The sequence below is a fragment of the Colobus angolensis genome, unplaced genomic scaffold (genome assembly GCF_000951035.1).
Source record: "Colobus angolensis palliatus isolate OR3802 unplaced genomic scaffold, Cang.pa_1.0 Scaffold35, whole genome shotgun sequence".
In the NCBI taxonomy this organism is placed as follows: Eukaryota; Metazoa; Chordata; class Mammalia; order Primates; family Cercopithecidae; genus Colobus; species Colobus angolensis.
The window spans coordinates 6,960,222-6,977,738 of NW_012116821.1; the positions used below are offsets into that span (position 1 = coordinate 6,960,222).

Below are 17,517 nucleotides of genomic sequence, written 5' to 3' on the forward strand. Positions count from 1 at the left end.
ATTCTAATGTTTATTTATTGCTATTTCTCAGATATAGTGTATGGAAAAGGAGATAATGGAGAGTCGATTTATGGACCAACATTTGAAGGTATGTATCTTTACATTTTGTTAGTTATATATTAGTTGATTATTCAAACTTAACAGGACTGGACAGTTTCACAATTCCAGATAAGATATCACTGGGAGCAATACTTAACAGTAAAAGCAAGAGTTAAAAATGAGCAGATTGGGGGGAAGCACCCTAAGGCCTGACCAGAGCAGCTTCATATGCACATATTTTTTTTCACTTACCTAATGATATTATTTCTTTAGGATAAATCCCAGAATTAGGATTATAGAGTCAAAGGGAATTTATATTTTTAGAACTTCTAATTTTCCGTGCTGATACTTAGAACTGGTACCTTGATAATCATTCTATTTAGACTGCTGTCAGGTAGCCAGGTATGGTGACTCACGCCTATAATCCCAGCATTTTGGGAGGCTGAGATGGGCGGATCTTTTGAGGTCAGGAGTTCAAGATCAGCCTGGCTAATATGGTAAAACTCCATCTCTACTAAAAATACAAAAATTAGCCATGCATGATGGCCCATGCCTCCCAGCTCCTCAGGAGGCTGAGGCAGGAGAATCACTTGAACCTGGAACATGGAGGTTGTAGTGAGCTGAGATGGTACCACTGCACTCCAGCCTGGGCAACAGAGTGAGACTCAGTCTCAAAAAAAAAAAATTAGGTGGGCGTGGTGGCGTGTGCCTGTAGTCCCAGCTGCTCAGGAGGCTGAAGCAGGAGAATCACTTGAACCTGGAACATGGAGGTTGCAGTGAGCTGAGATGGTACCACTGCACTCCAGCCTGGGCAACAGAGTGAGACTCAGTCTCAAAAAAAAAAAAAAAAGAAAAAGAAAAGATTGCTGTCAGTAGACAAATCCTGTATAACATTTACAACTAAAGTAGGTGACAGAGAATCTACCTAAATTCCAAAATACAAACAAGTAAAGACAAACAACAAACCAACAGTGTGGAAGAAGGCAGGGCTTCCCAAGAATAGGGTACTTAGGATCCCCTAAGAAGCCAATAGTGTGTGAGTACAAGGGTCCCCCAGGAAGGTTGGAAGAGGCAGGAGCAGTCTAACCCCGTACACTCTCAAACCTGATCTGACAAGGCTCTCTTCCAGGACAGTCTCCCATGCAGGTGGAACTTCTGGGAATGGCATCAAAATTATCCAGGATACAGGGACAATCATGACAGAGAGGGAATAGGAACAGAGTCAGAAATTTAAGGAAGAAAGCCACATGCTTCAACATGCAAGATTTTCAACACGCAAGAGGGAGCTTTTTGAAACTAGAAAATCTACTTTCTTTCTAAAGACACATCCTCTGACGTTTAGGAAAACTAATGTCACCCTATATAACAAAGAGAGGTTCTCTGAAAGAAAATGATGTTTCTTCAGGAATAGGGCATTGCAGTTGGCATACGTGTGCCGTAGGAAACGATGTGCATATTCAGGAAGGTAAAGGGAGAGAAAGGGTTTTAAAGGAAAATTGGGGAAGATTTCATTATTGTTTTGAAATGATTATCCTTGGCTACAGCGATCAGTAACAAGGGTCCAAGGTTGGACTGGACAGGTGTCTCTGCAGAAGTATTAATATTTCCTGCATAAGGTTGCAATGGCCTTTATGCAAGGTTGTGGCTTTTGTAGTTCTTTGTGATTGTTTTGTTATCAGGCATACAAGTGTGAGAGTTCCCTGTTCATAGCTTTCCTTGGCTCTATTTGTCAGTGTTTTTTAAACACACATGAGTACATTTTGATTCTGACCACTATTATACTAATTTTATATTAAAATGAATAATGGAAGTTTCAAGGTGATTATAAGAATAAAGAGAATAAGGAGCAGAGTAACATCAGCACTGATAATGAATGTACCCTAGAAAGACATGCTCATAGGATACAGTTGACCCTTGAGCAACATGGATTTGAACTGTACGAGTCCACTTAAAGAAACTTACTGTTTCTTTAAAAAAAAAAAAAAATAGAGACAGGGTCTCACTATATTCCCCAAGCTGGACTTGAACTCCTGGGCTCAAGCAGTCTTCCCACCTTAGCCTCCTGAGTAGGTGGGACTGCTGCCTATTTGGACTACCACCTAGCTTGGCTTGTTTTCAGTAAATATGTGAGAGCATTTTTTGGAGAAGCTGCCACTGCAGCTATACCATCAGGTGTGAAAACCTTGCACTTTTTTGTGAAATACTTTTACCATTTTTTTTTTTTTTTTAAGAGACAGTGTCTCACTTTGTCGTCCAGGCTAAAGTGCAATGGAGTGATCATAGCTCATGGTAACCTTAAACTCCTGGGCTCAAGGGATCTTCCTGCCTCTATCTCCCAGGTAACTAGGGCTACAGGTGCATGCCACCATGCTGGCTAATTAAAAAAAAAATTTGTAGAGTTGGGGTCTCGCTCTGTTGTCCAAGCTAGCCTCCAACTCCTCGGCTCAAGTGGTTCTCCTGAGTTGGCCTCCTGAGTCATTGGGATTACAAGTGTGAGCCACCATGCCTAGCCTACAAAACACCTTTTTGGTCTTGTATTGAAAATGCAGCTTTTATGTGGGCACAGGATGGCTATAAGAAAGGCAGAACTATAGACTCTAATATGATTTGAGAAAAAGCAAAGCTATTATATGACAACTTAAAACAAAAGGAAGGTAAAAGACCTAAAACTGGAGAATTTAACTCCAGCAAAAGATGGTTTGATAATTTTAGAAAAAAGTTTGGCTTTAAAAATGTCCAGATGACAGGAGAATAAGCTTCTTCTGACCAAGAGGCAGAAGATGAATTCCAAGATGTCATTAACAAAATGAGAGGAAAAAGGATATCTACCTGAACAAGTTTTATGGCAGACAAAAGTGACCTATTCTGGGGGGGGAAAAAAAAGCCACCAAAAGGCCAGGCGTGGTGGCTCACACCTGAAATCCCAGCACTTTGGGAGGCTGAGGCGGGCAGATCACCTGAAGTCAGGAGTTCAAGACCGGCCTGGCCAACATGGTGAAACCCTGTCTCTACTGAAAATATAAAACGTAGCCGAGTGTGATGGCAGGTGCCTGTAATCCCAGCTACTTGGAAGGCTGAGGCAGGAGAATCGCTTGAACTCGGGAGGGAAAGGTTGCAGTGAGCCGAGATCGCACCACTGCACTTCAGCCTAGGAGAGAGAGTAAGACTCTTTTCTCAAAAAAAAAAAAAAAAAGCCACAGAAGACATTTATTAGTAAGAGAAGTAAGCACTACCATTTAAGGCAGGAAGGAATAGGCTAACTGTACTGTTTTGTGCCAATGCAGTTGGGTTTATGATCCAGACTGCCCCTAACCATAAAGCTGCTAACCTAAACACCCACTGCCAGCCTTTTGGTTGTACAAAAACGTTGTACAATGAGAACCCTTTTTCTAGATTCGTTCCATCAATACTTTCTCCCTGAAGTTAGGAAATACCTTGCCAGTAAGGGACTACCTTTTAAAAAGTTCTTTTGATATTGAACGATAATGCCCCTGGCCACCAGAACACCATGAGTTCAACACTGAAGGCATCAAAGTGGTCTACTCGCCCCCAAACACAACGTGTCTAATTCAGTCTCTAGTTTGGGGGTCATAAGGACCCTTTAAGGCTGATTACACATGATACTCTATGGAAAGAATTGTCAACATTATGAAAGAGAACCCCAATAGAGAGAACATCATGAAAGTCTGGAAGGATTATACCATTCAAGATGCCATTGTTGTTATAGAAAAAGCCATGAAAGCCATCAAGCTCAAAACAAGTTTCTGCTGGAGAAAATTGCGCCCAGATGTGCTTGTCTTCATGGGATTTATGACAGAGCCCATAAAGGAAATCATGAAAGAGATTTGTGGGTATGGCAAAAAAGATGAGAGGTGAACATTGTCAAGATACGGATCTTGGAGAAATTCAAGGCCTAATATGTACCACAGCAGAGGCATTAAAAGATGACTTGATGGAGATGAGTGCCTCCGAACCAGTGCCAGATCACGAGGAAGAAGACATAGAAGAAGCAGTGTCAGAAAACAAATTGACACTAGACAATCTGGCGGAAGGGTTCCAGTTACTTAAGACTACTTTTGACTTCTTTTACAACATAGACCCTTTTATGATAAGAGCAATGAAACTAAAGCAAAGAGTGGAAGAAGGATTGCTACTGTATGGAATCATTACTAGAGAAATGAAAAAGCAAAAAGTCAAACAGAAATTATAATGTATTTCCGTAAAGTTACACTGGTGTGCCTGCCTTTCCGGCCTCCTCTTCCACCTCATCCACCTCTGCCTCTGCCACCCCTGAGACAGCAAGACCAACTCCTTCTCTTCTTCCTCCTCAGCCTACTCAGTGTGACAAGGATGAAGACCGTTATGATGATCCACTTCCACTTAATGAATAGTAAATATATTTTCTCTTCCTTATGATTTTCTTTGTAACATCTTATTTTCTTTAGCTTATTTTATTGTAAGGATACAGTATACAATAGATACAGCACACCAAATATATGTAATTGACTGCTTATGTTACTGATAAGGCATCTAGTCCATTGCAGACTATTAGTAGTTAAATTACTGGGGAGTCAAAAGTTATATGTGGATTTTTGACTGCTCCGAGGCATTGGTGTCCCTAACCCCCACATTGTTTAAGGGTCAACTGTAGATCAAAACTGTAACAGTCTATATCAAAATAAGCTAAAAGAAGCCTGGGCAACATGGCAAACCCTATCTCTACAAAAAATACAAAAATTAGCTGGGCATAGTGGCGCACACCTGTAATCCCAACTACTCAGGAGACTGAGGTAGGAAGATCGCTTGAGCCTGGGAGGCAGAGGCTGCAGTGAGCCAAGATTGCCCCACTGCACTCCAGCCTGGGCAGCAGAGTAAGACCTTGTCTCAAAAAAAAAAAAAAAAAAAACTAAAAGCTATTAAGAAAATGACACAAGACATGAAAGAGCTCATAAATCAGAATTAGAAAAACTTAAACATGATGTGACAGAGCTGAGGAAAGAAGGGCTGAGGAAAGCAATGAAAGAAAAATAATTTCAGAAGTGAGTAAACCACAAGGAGCACAAGAGGAAATAAAAATACAACATATGTCTTAAAAGAAGTACAAGGTAGGGAGAGGAATTTTTTTGTTAGCTTTAATTTTTGTGGGTACATAGTAGGTGTATATCTTTATGGGGTGCTTGAGATAGTTTGACACAGGCAAGCAATGCAAAATAATCACATCATGTAAAATAGGGTATCCATCTCCTCAAGCAGTTGTCCTGTGTGTTACAAACAATCCAATTATACACTTTTATTTTAAAAGGTACAATTATTATTGACTGTAGTTGCCCTGTTTTTCTATCAAATACAAGGCCTTATTCATTTTTTCTACTTTTTTTTGTGACTATTAACCATCCCCACCACCCCACTTTAACCCTCACTACCCTTCCCAGTCTCTGGTAACCATCCTTCTACTGTCTGTCTCCATGATTTCATTTGTTTTGATTTTTAGATCTCACAAATAAATAAGAACATGTTATGTTTGTCTTTCTGTGCCTGGCTTATTTCACTTAGCATATTGACCTCCAGTCCCATCCATGTTGTTGCAAATGACATGATCTCATTCTTTTTATGGCTGAATAGTACTCCATTGTGTATATGTACCACATTTTCTTTATCCAATCATCTGTTGATGGACACTTAGGTTGCTTCCAAATCTTGGTGATTGTGAACAGTGCTGCAGCAAACATAAGAGTGCAGATATCTCTTTGATACAATGATTTCCTTTCTTTGGGGTATATACCCAGCAGTGAGATTGCTGGATCATGTGGTAGCTCTATTTTAAGTTTTTTGAGGAACCTCAAAACTGTTCTCCATAGTGGTTAATTTACATTCCCAACAACAGTGTACAAGGGTCCCGTTTCCTCCACATCCTTGCCAGCATTTGTTACTGCCTGTCTTTTGGGTAAAAGCCATTTTAACTGGAGTGAGGTGATATCTCATTGTAGTTTGGGTTTATGTTTTTCTGATGATCAGTGGTGTTGAGCACCTTTTCATATGCCTGTTTGCCATTTGTATGTTTTCTTTTGCCTATTCAAATCTTTTGCCCATTTTGTAATCTGATTATTAGGTTTTTTTCCTATAGAGTTGTTTGAGCTCCTTATATATTCTGGTTATTAATCCCTTGTCAGATGGGTAGTTTACAAATATTTTCTGTGGGTTTTTTGTTTGTTTGTTTTTTTGAGACAGAGTTTCACTCTGTCACCCAGGATAGAATGCAGTGGTGCCATCTCAGCTCACTGCAACCTTCGCCACCTGGGTTCAAGCAATTCTCCTCCCTCAGCCTCCCAAATAGCTGGGATTATAGGCGCACACAACCACGCCTGGCTAATTTTTATATTTTTAGTAGAGACAGGGTTTCACCATGTTGGCCAGGCTGGTCTTGAACTCCTGACCTCGTGATCTGCCTGCCTCAGCCTACCAAAGTGCTGGAATTACAGGTGTGAGCTACCACGCCCAGCCATCTCTTCACTTTGTTGATTGTTTCCTTGGTTGTGCAGAAGCTTTTTAACTTGATATGATCCCGTTTGTCCAGGGAGTTTCCCCAATGTTTTCTTGTAGTAGTTTCATAGCTTGAGGGCTTATATTTAAGTCTTTAATCCATTTTGATTTAATTTTTGTATATGGTGAGAGGTAGGGGTCTAGTTTCATTCTTCTGCATATGGATTTCCAGTTTTCCCAGCATTATTTACTGAAGTATTTTCCTCAGCTTATGTTCTTGGCACCTTTGTCGAAAATGGGTATGAGTTCACTATGAGTGTGTGAATTTGTTTTGGGTTCTCTATTGTGTTCCGTTGGTCTGTGTGTCTGTTTTTATGCCAGTACCATACTGTTTTGGTGACTATAGCTCTGTAGTATAATTTGAAGTCAGGTAATGTGATTCCTTCAGTGTTGTTCTTTTTGCTTAAGATAGCTTTGGCTATTCTGAGTCTTTGGTGGTTCTATGTAAATTTTAGGATTGTTTTTTCTATTTCAATGAAGAATGTCATTGGTAATTCCTTTTTAGAAGAAAACAGCTTTATTGAACAGGCAGTGTTACAGCTCCAGTGGTGTTATAGCTCTGTGACTGCTCCTGCAGAGCAGGGCTACCCTGCAGACAGAGAGTAGCAGCTCAGGACAGTTTTACAGTCACATTTATAACCACTTTTAATTACATGCAGATTAAGGGGAGTTTATGCAGGAAAGGGATAGTAACTTTTGGATCATTAGATGCCATGGAAAAGACCAGTAACTCCCAGGTGTTGCCATGGCAACAGTAAATTGACATGGCACACTGATGGACAGGTCTGATTGAAAGGTGCTTTCACCCTGGCCCTATTATAGTCAGTCCTCAATCTGGTCCATTGTCTGAGCCCCACCTCTGGAGTCAAGTCCTGACTCCTACCTCATCTCCCCCTCAGAAATTAGGTCCTCCTCCTTAATCTTAAGGGGGCTGCAGAAGGGTAAAGGCCAGTCTTCTGTAACTGCTTCCTGCTGAGCTCATGGGCGTAGGATAGGCCCTGCCTAGCAGTGGAGGAGTAAAAAAATCTCTGGATACCTGATGTAAGGGGCCCACAGGCAGGACACTTTAATTCTCCAGGTCAGTAGATGGGATAGGTTGGAAGCCTTGTGCCACATTGTTTTTTACCTGGAACTGTTGTAATCTAGAAAACACACACTTTTACTAAGAGGTTAAATAAGCAAGGGCCAAAAATTAGAAACAAAAAGATAACTATCCAAGGTTCTACGAGAGGTAAAAACCAGGTGAGACTTGGGAAAGCACTTGATAGTTGACCAGCTATAGTTGGGGTCAGTGCCCTGGTTATATCTGTGTAACCAGGTAGCTTGTTCATAGATCTTTTGAATGTTAATCTCAACTTGTCTAGAGTTGTTAAAATATGTTCAGCAGGTTTTATTAATAACTACACAGACTCCACCGTGTTCAGCTAGTAAATAATCCAATGCTAGTCTGTTATCGAGAACTGCATTTGCCAAAGAGCCTAAGGACTCTTGAATTCCCTTTAATACCTGACCTGTGTTGGTGGCTAAGGATTCTAGATTAAGTCAAGTTCATTAGAGTTGACTCATGGTAGGCAAAGCTGCCCCAGGGTGCTGCTAGTCCTGTCACTGCCAATTCCTGCCAGAATTACTCCTATTACTCACTTACTTCTGGTTTTCTTCGGTGTTATGGGGTTACAGACAGTGACTCCTGGAGGGGCAAGAGTGGCCAGCATACATTCACCTCTGTTCCAAGTTTTTGATATACAAAGGAAAACTGCTCCTAAGAGAACAGGTGACTCCCTAGGGAGTTGGGAGCAGTTCAGGTTGTAACTTCTTTCCATTAATGCCACAAACAAAAATGAGCCAGTTGGGGCACAAACAGAAGCCCTACGGTGTGTAGTATTTATGCTTTGCTGCAAAGTTGTGTCTGTAGAGATATTTTTCCGCTGTTCCAATGAGAGTGGCGGGACACTCTTTGTTTTCTGGAAGGGGACAGTACTCCCACCTTCCCAGACTAGGCAGTTGTTTTTCCCTTATGTGTTCTGATCCAGAAGGCACCATATGTGGTCTCTTCGCTTACAAGTGGAATCCCATTTACCTTGCTGTGGCCTTGGGAATGTGGCAACTAAAGTTGAATCAGAGCATCACAGGGAGGCTTCCACTCTTGTGTCATGAACGCAACAGTGAATGCAAAAGATAGAATCATTAGTGCACTGGAGATATAGATACCCAATTTCCCAGGTCCAGGTAATGGTGGCAGGGGTTTCAAGTGGAATACGTTAAGTGGGGGAGAGTTCCATTTAACAAGTAGGGGTTTGGGATTTGAAGATCACTGTTGTTAGGAGGTCGGGTGGATGGTAGTGAGATTTCTCAGATAAGCCAGAAGATAGAACTCTCTATCCTGGGAATGTTCATGACAAATCCAGCAACCATGAAGATGATTATACAGCATCAAACTGAACATCAAAGATACATTTATTAAATTTTAATAAAATACATATATCTTAGATGTTTGATGCATTTTGACAATTGTGTATACCTCAAGCATATGTTTATACTGTAAGTAAAAATATTTATATATCTCAAGTGAAAATGTTTATACCTCAAATAAAAATATCTGTAAAAAATTGAAACCACTTATTGAAAATGCATCCCATGAACCTGACAATTTGAAGCAGAACAACCAACACCAAGACCTGTTTGTTCATAACATTATTGGACATTGAAAAATTATTTTGACATCTAGGCAAAAAGAGCAAGTGATTTATAAGGGAAAGAAAATTAGATTATCATATTCTTTGACAGCAACACTTTATGCTAGAAGAAAGTGGAATAATATATTTATGAACTCAAGCAAAGGAAACATGAACAAGGATTTTATATCCAGTCAAACTGATGTTGAATTATAAAGGGCACACAGGTTTATCAACATGCAAGACCAGGGAATAGTGTTGCCATTAGCCCCTTCTGCAGAATCTGCCGTAGAATGAATTTCACACAACCAAATATTAAGAGAGACCTTGACACACAACTGGTGGTGAGGATTAATCATATTATTATTTGTGAACTTACCACATTCAGTGAGGAGTACGCCAAGTATGGCAGCATGCACCATTAGTCCCATCTACTTGGGAGGCTGAGGCAGGAGGATTGCTTGAACCCAGGAGCTTGAGCCCAGGAGCCTGGGCAACATAGCAAGACCCCATCTCAAAGGGTGAGAGTATGCTGTGTAATGATGATATGCTTGCGCAGTGGAGATATTGTCTATTTAAAAAATAGAAGAAAATGAATATATACAAGTTTTATTTTTTAATTCTCAGTAAAGTACGCTGGTGATGGTATTTTTAGTATTGTTATTTTGAGACTGTTGTATATGTAATGTGGGATAAAGTCATTGAGTAATTATGGAATATTCAAATTTCATCATTTTCTTTGTCCTTGAGAATCCAGGATTCTCAATGTGGAAGAAAGAAGATAGAGATGAAATATAATAGAGGCTAATAAGAATATTCCATAGTCCTGAACATGACTTTAAACTCAAGAAGTATCAAATGTCTATATATATAGCTCTATTCACTGAAAAGGTCTATAAACAACGACCACAACTCAGTAGCAATGGGTAGTCCTAGAATTTAGATTGTTGCTTTGAAATGTCATTTCTCACTTAAAGAAACCAGAGTCTCTGGGAGAAATGGCAGATGCCAGATCTCAGGGAGGAAATCTACAAAATGAGCCTGGAACCTCACGTTCTATTAGATAGCAAAAGTGGCCTTTATTGTACGATGCTGCAAAGTGCAGAGATTTCTTTTCTGAAAGATTACTGGGGTCATGTCAAAAGGCCTCAGGAGCCAATTTGAAGAGGGTCTCACTGACCAAAGATGGAGTAATTTGAGCTTCACGAACAATAGTAATTGCAATTGATCAAAACCCAACAAATACTTCGAATCTGTGAGTTTATAATTATATTATCAAATAAAGGCTAATGGGTTACCTTTGGAGGAATACTAGGAAATGAATTTATCGTGAAAAGTGGGAAGGATAGGGAAAGAATCAAGTACCCGCCTTTCCTATATGAACTGTACTAAATTGTAGATAAGGGGAAACATCTCTTTATAAAAGTATTGCCACTGATAAATGAAAAGGAAATAATAGAATTGGAATGTCACCATTTTGCTGGCCCCAGTGAAATAATGAGTCTAAGCATTTGCTGCATCAGTCTGCTAATTTCACAAAAACAGAGACAACCAGACATGATGAGGCTTCTGTTGAAAGAACACACTACCAAATAATATGAGTCTGATTAAGCCTCTGGACTCAGCTGCCAATTTGCAAGAAATACAGTCAGTTCTGTTGTAATGTGACATATGTGTTCCTAAAAAATCTCCACACTTTGGCCAGACATGGTGTCTCATGCTTGTAATCCCAGCACTTTGGAAGGCTGAAGTGGGAGGATTGCTTGAGCCTAGGAGTTCAAAACCAGCCAAGGTAACATAACGAGATCCCATCTCTTAAAAAAAAAAAAAATTAGCTGGGCATGGTGGCATGCACCTGCAGTCCTAGCTACTTGGTAGGTTGAGGTAGGAGGATCTCAAGCTGGAGAGGTCCAAGGCTGCAGTGAGCCATGATCATCATGATCATGGAGCCATGATGGACTCCATCCTGGGTGACAGAGTGAGACCCTGCCTCGAAAAACAAAACACAAACCAAAAAAATCTACACTTTGCAGCATTGTACAACAAAAACCACTGAGTTTATTGTGAAAATGAGGTTTAAGAAAAACTTTCTTGATGGCATTAAAAAACAGTATAGTAACCAAAAAAACCCAGCAATACAAAATATGTTAAATGGTCACGAAACATACATACCTTGTAAAAGACCTGAAGTTCGTGAAGGTGGGCATGGCAAGAGTTGCAGCTTTTGAGCAATCTTGAAGTGGCGAAAGGAGGGTTTTCTGCAATCAGAACCCTAGATGTGGGTAGGAGAGGCTCAGCACAGCTCCAGAGTAGCTGGTAGATATCTGAGGTGTGTGTGTTCCTATGTGGCTCCATGTAGCTGAATGCAGTTTTCATTTCCCTAGTGTTTCTCATGATGGAAGAATGTAAGTGGGGGCGAAATTCATAATGCACAAGACTTTCCCTAATGTATCCATCAAGTTGAAGCAAATGTGCATTTTCAAAACAAGTATTTTAGCAGAACTGACAGGACAAAGGACAGAGCAACATGCTGGACTGTACCATGTGTGCAATCAACAGACTCCAGACTGGGAGAAATTCTCGAGGTTAAACAGCTGAGGTTCATTAGTAATAGATAAATGTAAGGAAAAGAAAGAGATGGAGGTAAGAACTTGCAGATTAAAACAGGCTTAAAAAGCATAACCAATTTTTTTAAAATGGAAAAGGCTATAGTGCTTAGGGATACATATTTTGGATGTTAAAACTACAAGGAAACATTAAGTGCATAGTTATATAAAAGTCAGGGGAATGGTTCCTTCTGGGTGAGAGAGGGGCTTGACAAGGAACTTTGGGCAGAGGCCAGCAAAGTTTCTTTTCTTGGCCTGAGTGGTAGTTAAAAGGGTATTTGCCTTATAATAACTTTATACATTAGTTTTCTGTGGCTTTTTGTGTCTATATTTTAATACAATGAAAAGGTTTTGAAAATATATATATATATATATTTTTTGAGATGGAGTCTCTCTCTGTCACCCATGTTGGAGTGCAATGGCATGATCTCGGCTTATTGCAACCTCCACCTCCTGGGTTCAGGTGATTCTCCTGCCTCAACCTCCTGAGCAGCTGGGATTACAGGTGCATGCCACCATGCCCAGCTAATTTTTTTGTATTGTTAGTAGAGATGGGGTTTCACCATGGTGGTCAGGCTGGTCTCAAACTCCTGACCTCGTGATCTACCCACCTTGGCCTCCCAAAGTGCTGGGATTACAGGCAAGAGCCACTACGCCTGGCCGAAAAGATATCTTTATTGAATCAATGGCCACAGTGAAAGGGAAAAGTAATAGCTACTTTCCTTCTAAATTCCTGCAGACAGCTTTATCAAATGAAAGCATGCAAGTGACACCATTCCTTTAGTCATTCATAAAATACTAAACTCCAAGGTAGATTTCCACATGGTGCTAGGGCCTGTGGCAACAAAGATGGTATAACCGAGTTTCTACTCTGAAGGCTTGTAGTGGTTTTGTGCAGGCAGATGTTAAAACAGATCAACTACAGGTGCTGTGCCAGTTGCTGTTAGAGAGGAAGGAACTGAGTGCCGTGGGAAAAGAAAGAATAGCTGCCTGGAGAGTTGGGCGCAGAGGCACAGAGAAGCTTTGAGTTGCGTCTGCAGCAACACGTTGCAGATGGGGAAAGGACTCTCCTGGCCCCAATCCCTGATGAGAATCCACTGTACCTCTCCACCCCACAGCCATTATCAGAGCACCCAAATGCTTTGTGCTTGGAGGCACAGCCTCAGATGGAACCTAGGCCTCCTGTCCAGTAGGGGATTGATCTGTTCAATTCAGGGGATTGATAGTCTCTGCTGATTATCCCTCGCCCTATCCTTAGACTGTTGTAGTATTTGGTCTCCAGATAGAGTCTTTGCTGTCCTCACTGTGCCCATGGAGTCCCAGTGCGTTCAGTGAAGTGTTTATTATTCGGTTGGTCTGGTAGCACAAAATTATAAAAAATCCAGGAAGCAATCAAGTGGGAAGGAGAGATGTTCCAGAAGGAAAGATGAGTAACTGTGAAAGCGAGAGCACGGCTAGTCCTCAGAACAGCTAAGGCATGGGTCTGTCTCCCTCATCCCTTCACCTGCCCGGGAATGTGAAGGCAGCAGCCAGCCAGTCCTTCCTCCACATTTCTCTCATGGGGTCCTATTTCCATGAGATGCAGAATTAAAACCGGGGCTGCGAAAAACTGCAACCACAAAATTCACTTTTATTAAGCTTAACACAAAAATAATGCAATAAATAATGTATCATTTAATTAGATTATTATTTTGTAAACGAGTTAATTTTTTTTTAACCTAGGGAAAGTCTGTTTTGCTTTGTTTTGAATCACAATTTTTAAAGTCCTAAATAAACAGGCTCTTTCTACTCAGGCAAGTTTCAGCTATTGGTTTCTGTGTAGGTTGTTCCTACACATACTTTGTCCCTGGCAGAAACACTCAGGAGAAAATAGGCTTGAATCAAACCTACTTACTGACCAGTGGCCTCACTCCTCACCAAACAAAGAGGATAAAAATTCCTCTATGGGGGCTTTCACTCTATTGAAACCTAAAGAAGCTCAGCCCCCTTCAGCAGTGCTGTTTACTGCCAAAGGGTACATTTTGTTATCATGGAAGTATAAAGCAACTTAATGTTTTAAGTGTTAAATGAAATGTACCAAAAATTTACTATTAGAAAAAAAATCAGGGAACTTTACGTTAGTAAATAATTTTGTTTTTAAAAAAATTATAGCTAGCCAGGTGTGGTAGCACACACCTGTAGTCCCTGCTACTCAGGAGGTTGAGACAGGAGGCCTTGAGCCCAGGAGTTCAAGACCAGTCTGGACAACTAGCACAATGCCTTCTCTAAAAAAATTAAATTTGATTTAAATTAAAATTATAGCTCTTGAATTTTAGAGCTTTATGGAAGCTTGAAGAGAAGTGAAAAGAGGCAGAAGGAAAGCAGAGGGGTTGGGAAGATCGAGAAATACCGAGGTGAGCAGACGGTTAAAGAGTTGAGTCGGAGAGACGTGGCAGAACAAAAGAACATGTAAATTACCCTTGTAATACTTTATGTCTGCAAAGCTAGTTAGAGTTAATGGTTCTTTCTTACACATTATTTTATTTGATGCATACAGGATCATGCCAAGTAGGCCAGTTATGGCATGACCACTGAGTGGTTTCCGTAGGCCCTGGCATTACTGCCTGACTGGAAGTAGCTTAGCCTCAGGTTCTTAAGATTCACATACACATTCTGGACTTAGAGAATCCACACACAGTCATTTAGTTTTCACACTTTTTTTCAGATCCATACATTTTTAAGTTTCTAAGTCAGCGACTACCTGCACCTTTTAAAAATATAATTTATTCTATCCCTTTATAGTAATGGTTCTCAAATTGTCTCTAAGGATTTCCATGCTCTCCTAAATAAATGTGGTCAGGAGATGAGAGGGCTCTAGGCATTTTTTTTTTTTTTCTTTTTGGGACTGAGTCTCTCTCTGTTACCCAGACTGGAGTGCATTGGCGCAATCTCAGCTCACTGCAACCTCCACCTCGTGGGTTCAAGCGATTCTTGTGCCTCAGCCTCCTAAGTGTCTGGGATTACAGGCATGCACCACCATGCCCAGCTAATTTTTGTGTTTTTAGTAGAGACGGGGTTTTGCCATGTTGGCCAGACTGGTCTCGAACTCCTGGCCTCAGGCGATCCACCCACCTTGGCCTCCCAAAGTGCTGGGGTTACAGGTGTGAGGCACTGTGCCTGGCTGCTCTAGGCAGTTTTTGAACTGTTTTATACATGGGCTTTCACATAGGTAGCAATTTTTTTGATAGGTATTATGATTAACTGCTTTAAAATTTCCCGCAATCACAAAATTTTTGATAAAAATGTTACAACTCTATCAATTTTCTTTCCCAATTTTTACAGAATTTAAGAAAAATAAATCAGAATATGTAGAAGCAATGACAAATACCATTCTGTTAAAACTCTCTGAATCTTTGCTGTGGGCAGATTTCCATTTCATGCAATTTTCTGTGAAATTAATGAGTTTTTTTCTTTATTTCACTGAAATGAATAAGGAGCATCAGCGTAATTATATAGACTTATTTGTACAAAAATGCCTCATTAGCATTTCATAAGGTTTCAGGGGTCTTTATTCAGTTTTCAACTTAACAGGCTGAAAGAAACTACCCCAGGTATGGCTTAATCACTTAGTTTGCTTAGTTTTGAAACTTAAAATAGTAACAGCAATTGTAGTTTAATAAAATCTTATAGACAGTTAATATTCATATTTCTCAGTTATTCTCAGAAATTTATGAAGTTATTGAATGAAAATTTTCACTGAATTTCTCATCCATTATTTCCTTCTGTGTATTTGAACTTGGAGGCAAAGCTGGGAATGGTACATCTTCAAATTGGTTGCCTGGTAATCACCATACAACTCTTTTTATTTCTAAATCTTACGCTAAAATAGGTATTGCTTTCCACAAAATCTTGGTTGATCCAAACAAGGTTTCAGATTAAAATTTATTTGAAGATTACTAAAAATAAACATAATTAATTTCCTTTCATCAACATTTTAAAACTACATGGATTGGGAAAGTACATGGAATGGAAATCTGCCCAAACATTTAGGGCCACACTTATGCCAATTAATGTGCTAGGAAGCCTGGAGCCAAAGCCACGAGGAGACACAGTTCCTGCCTTCACTTACTAGAGAAGAAGTGTCATGTAAACCAATAATTACACAGAGCGTTATAAGGACTGTCCAAGAACTATGTGTAAGATGCTTGGGGTTCAGGGGAAAGGTCAGATCCACAAAAGACTTCTCAGAGGAGGTGTTTTTAATGAGCGTGGTGGTAGTTTGAAAGAAATACCAAAATAGCACAAGAAAGTTTGCTGACCTTTATTCTTGATTAGAATACTGTATATATTTCCTTGTACATAATTAAATTTCTTACCACTTGTTTATGGTAAAGACAAACTAAAACTGAATGCTCCAATAGTTCTAATGAGGTTTTACAGTTTATATTTTTTAACAGCCCATTTGAATGTTTGAAAGTAATTTGAAATTATAAATAGAGTATTTACAATTTGGAATCCATTGATACATACGATTGAGAGTGTTACCAAGGGTTCTATTTGTTCCTTATGTGTTACAATAAATTGAGATAATAGAAATGTGCTAATGACCTACTGATTATTGTCTTTCCTAGATGAAAACTTTTCAGTTCCTCATAATAAAAGAGGAGTACTTGGAATGGCCAACAAAGGCCGTCACAGCAACGGGTCACAATTCTATATCACACTGCAAGCAACTCCTTATCTAGATAGAAAATTTGTGGCTTTTGGGTATGTATATTGTAGATCTGTCTATATAATATTCACACCTATAAAAATGTCATTTAAAAATATTTGGATAAGTATTGTATATAGTGTATAGGTAGCTAAAAATAGGGCTTAAATGCAAAAATAATACAAATAGAGACAAAAGTATTTAAGAAATATTTTGCAAGAAGTTTGCTATCTATAAAAACACAGAAAATGGCCACACAGTGGCTCAGGCTTGTAATCCCAGTACTTTTGGAGGCTGAGGTCGGGGATTGCTTGAGCCCAGGAGTTCAAGACCAGCCTGGGCAACACAGTGAGACCCTATCTCTACAAAAAAATTAAAAATTAGCTGGGTGGGCATGGTGGCTCATGCCTGTAATCTCAGCACTTTGGCAGACCAAGGCAGGTGAATTACTTAAGGCCAGGAGTTCCAGAGCAGCCTGTCCAACATGGTAAAACCCCATCTCTGCTAAAAATACAAAAATTAGTCAGGCATGGTGGCGTGTGCCTGTAATCCCAGCTACTCCAGAGGCTGAGGCAGGAGAATCACATGAACATGGGAGGTGGTTGCAGTGAGCCAAGATCATGCCACTGCACTCCAGCCTAGGTGACAGAGCAAGACTCTGTCTCAAAAATAAATAAATAGGCTGGGTGCAGTGGCTCACACCTGTAATCCCAGCATTTTGGGAGGCCAAGGCAGGCAGATCACTTGAGGCCAGGAGTTCGAGACCAGTCTGGCCAATATGGCAAAACCCCGTCTCTACTAAAAATACAAAAATTTAGCCAGGCCTGGTGGCGTGCACCTGTAGTCCCGGCTACTTGGGAGGCTGAGGCAGGAGAATTGCTTGAACCCGGGAGACAGAGGTTGCAATGACAGAGGTTGCAATGAGTGCACTGCACTCCATCCTGGGTGACAGAGCAAGATCTGTCTCAAA

General features: G+C 40.2%; 1 protein-coding gene across 1 annotated transcript in view; it reads left to right on the forward strand.

Annotated features, from left to right (window-relative positions):
* Positions 1-17,517, forward strand: part of PPIL6 (peptidylprolyl isomerase (cyclophilin)-like 6) — a 53,936-nt gene that overhangs the window by 29,827 nt on the left and 6,592 nt on the right. The window contains exons 8-10 of the mRNA XM_011952886.1: positions 32-88; positions 14,173-14,250; positions 16,468-16,603. Coding sequence (XP_011808276.1) covers positions 32-88; positions 14,173-14,250; positions 16,468-16,603 — 271 coding nt within the window. The remainder of the gene's footprint in view (positions 1-31; positions 89-14,172; positions 14,251-16,467; positions 16,604-17,517) is intronic.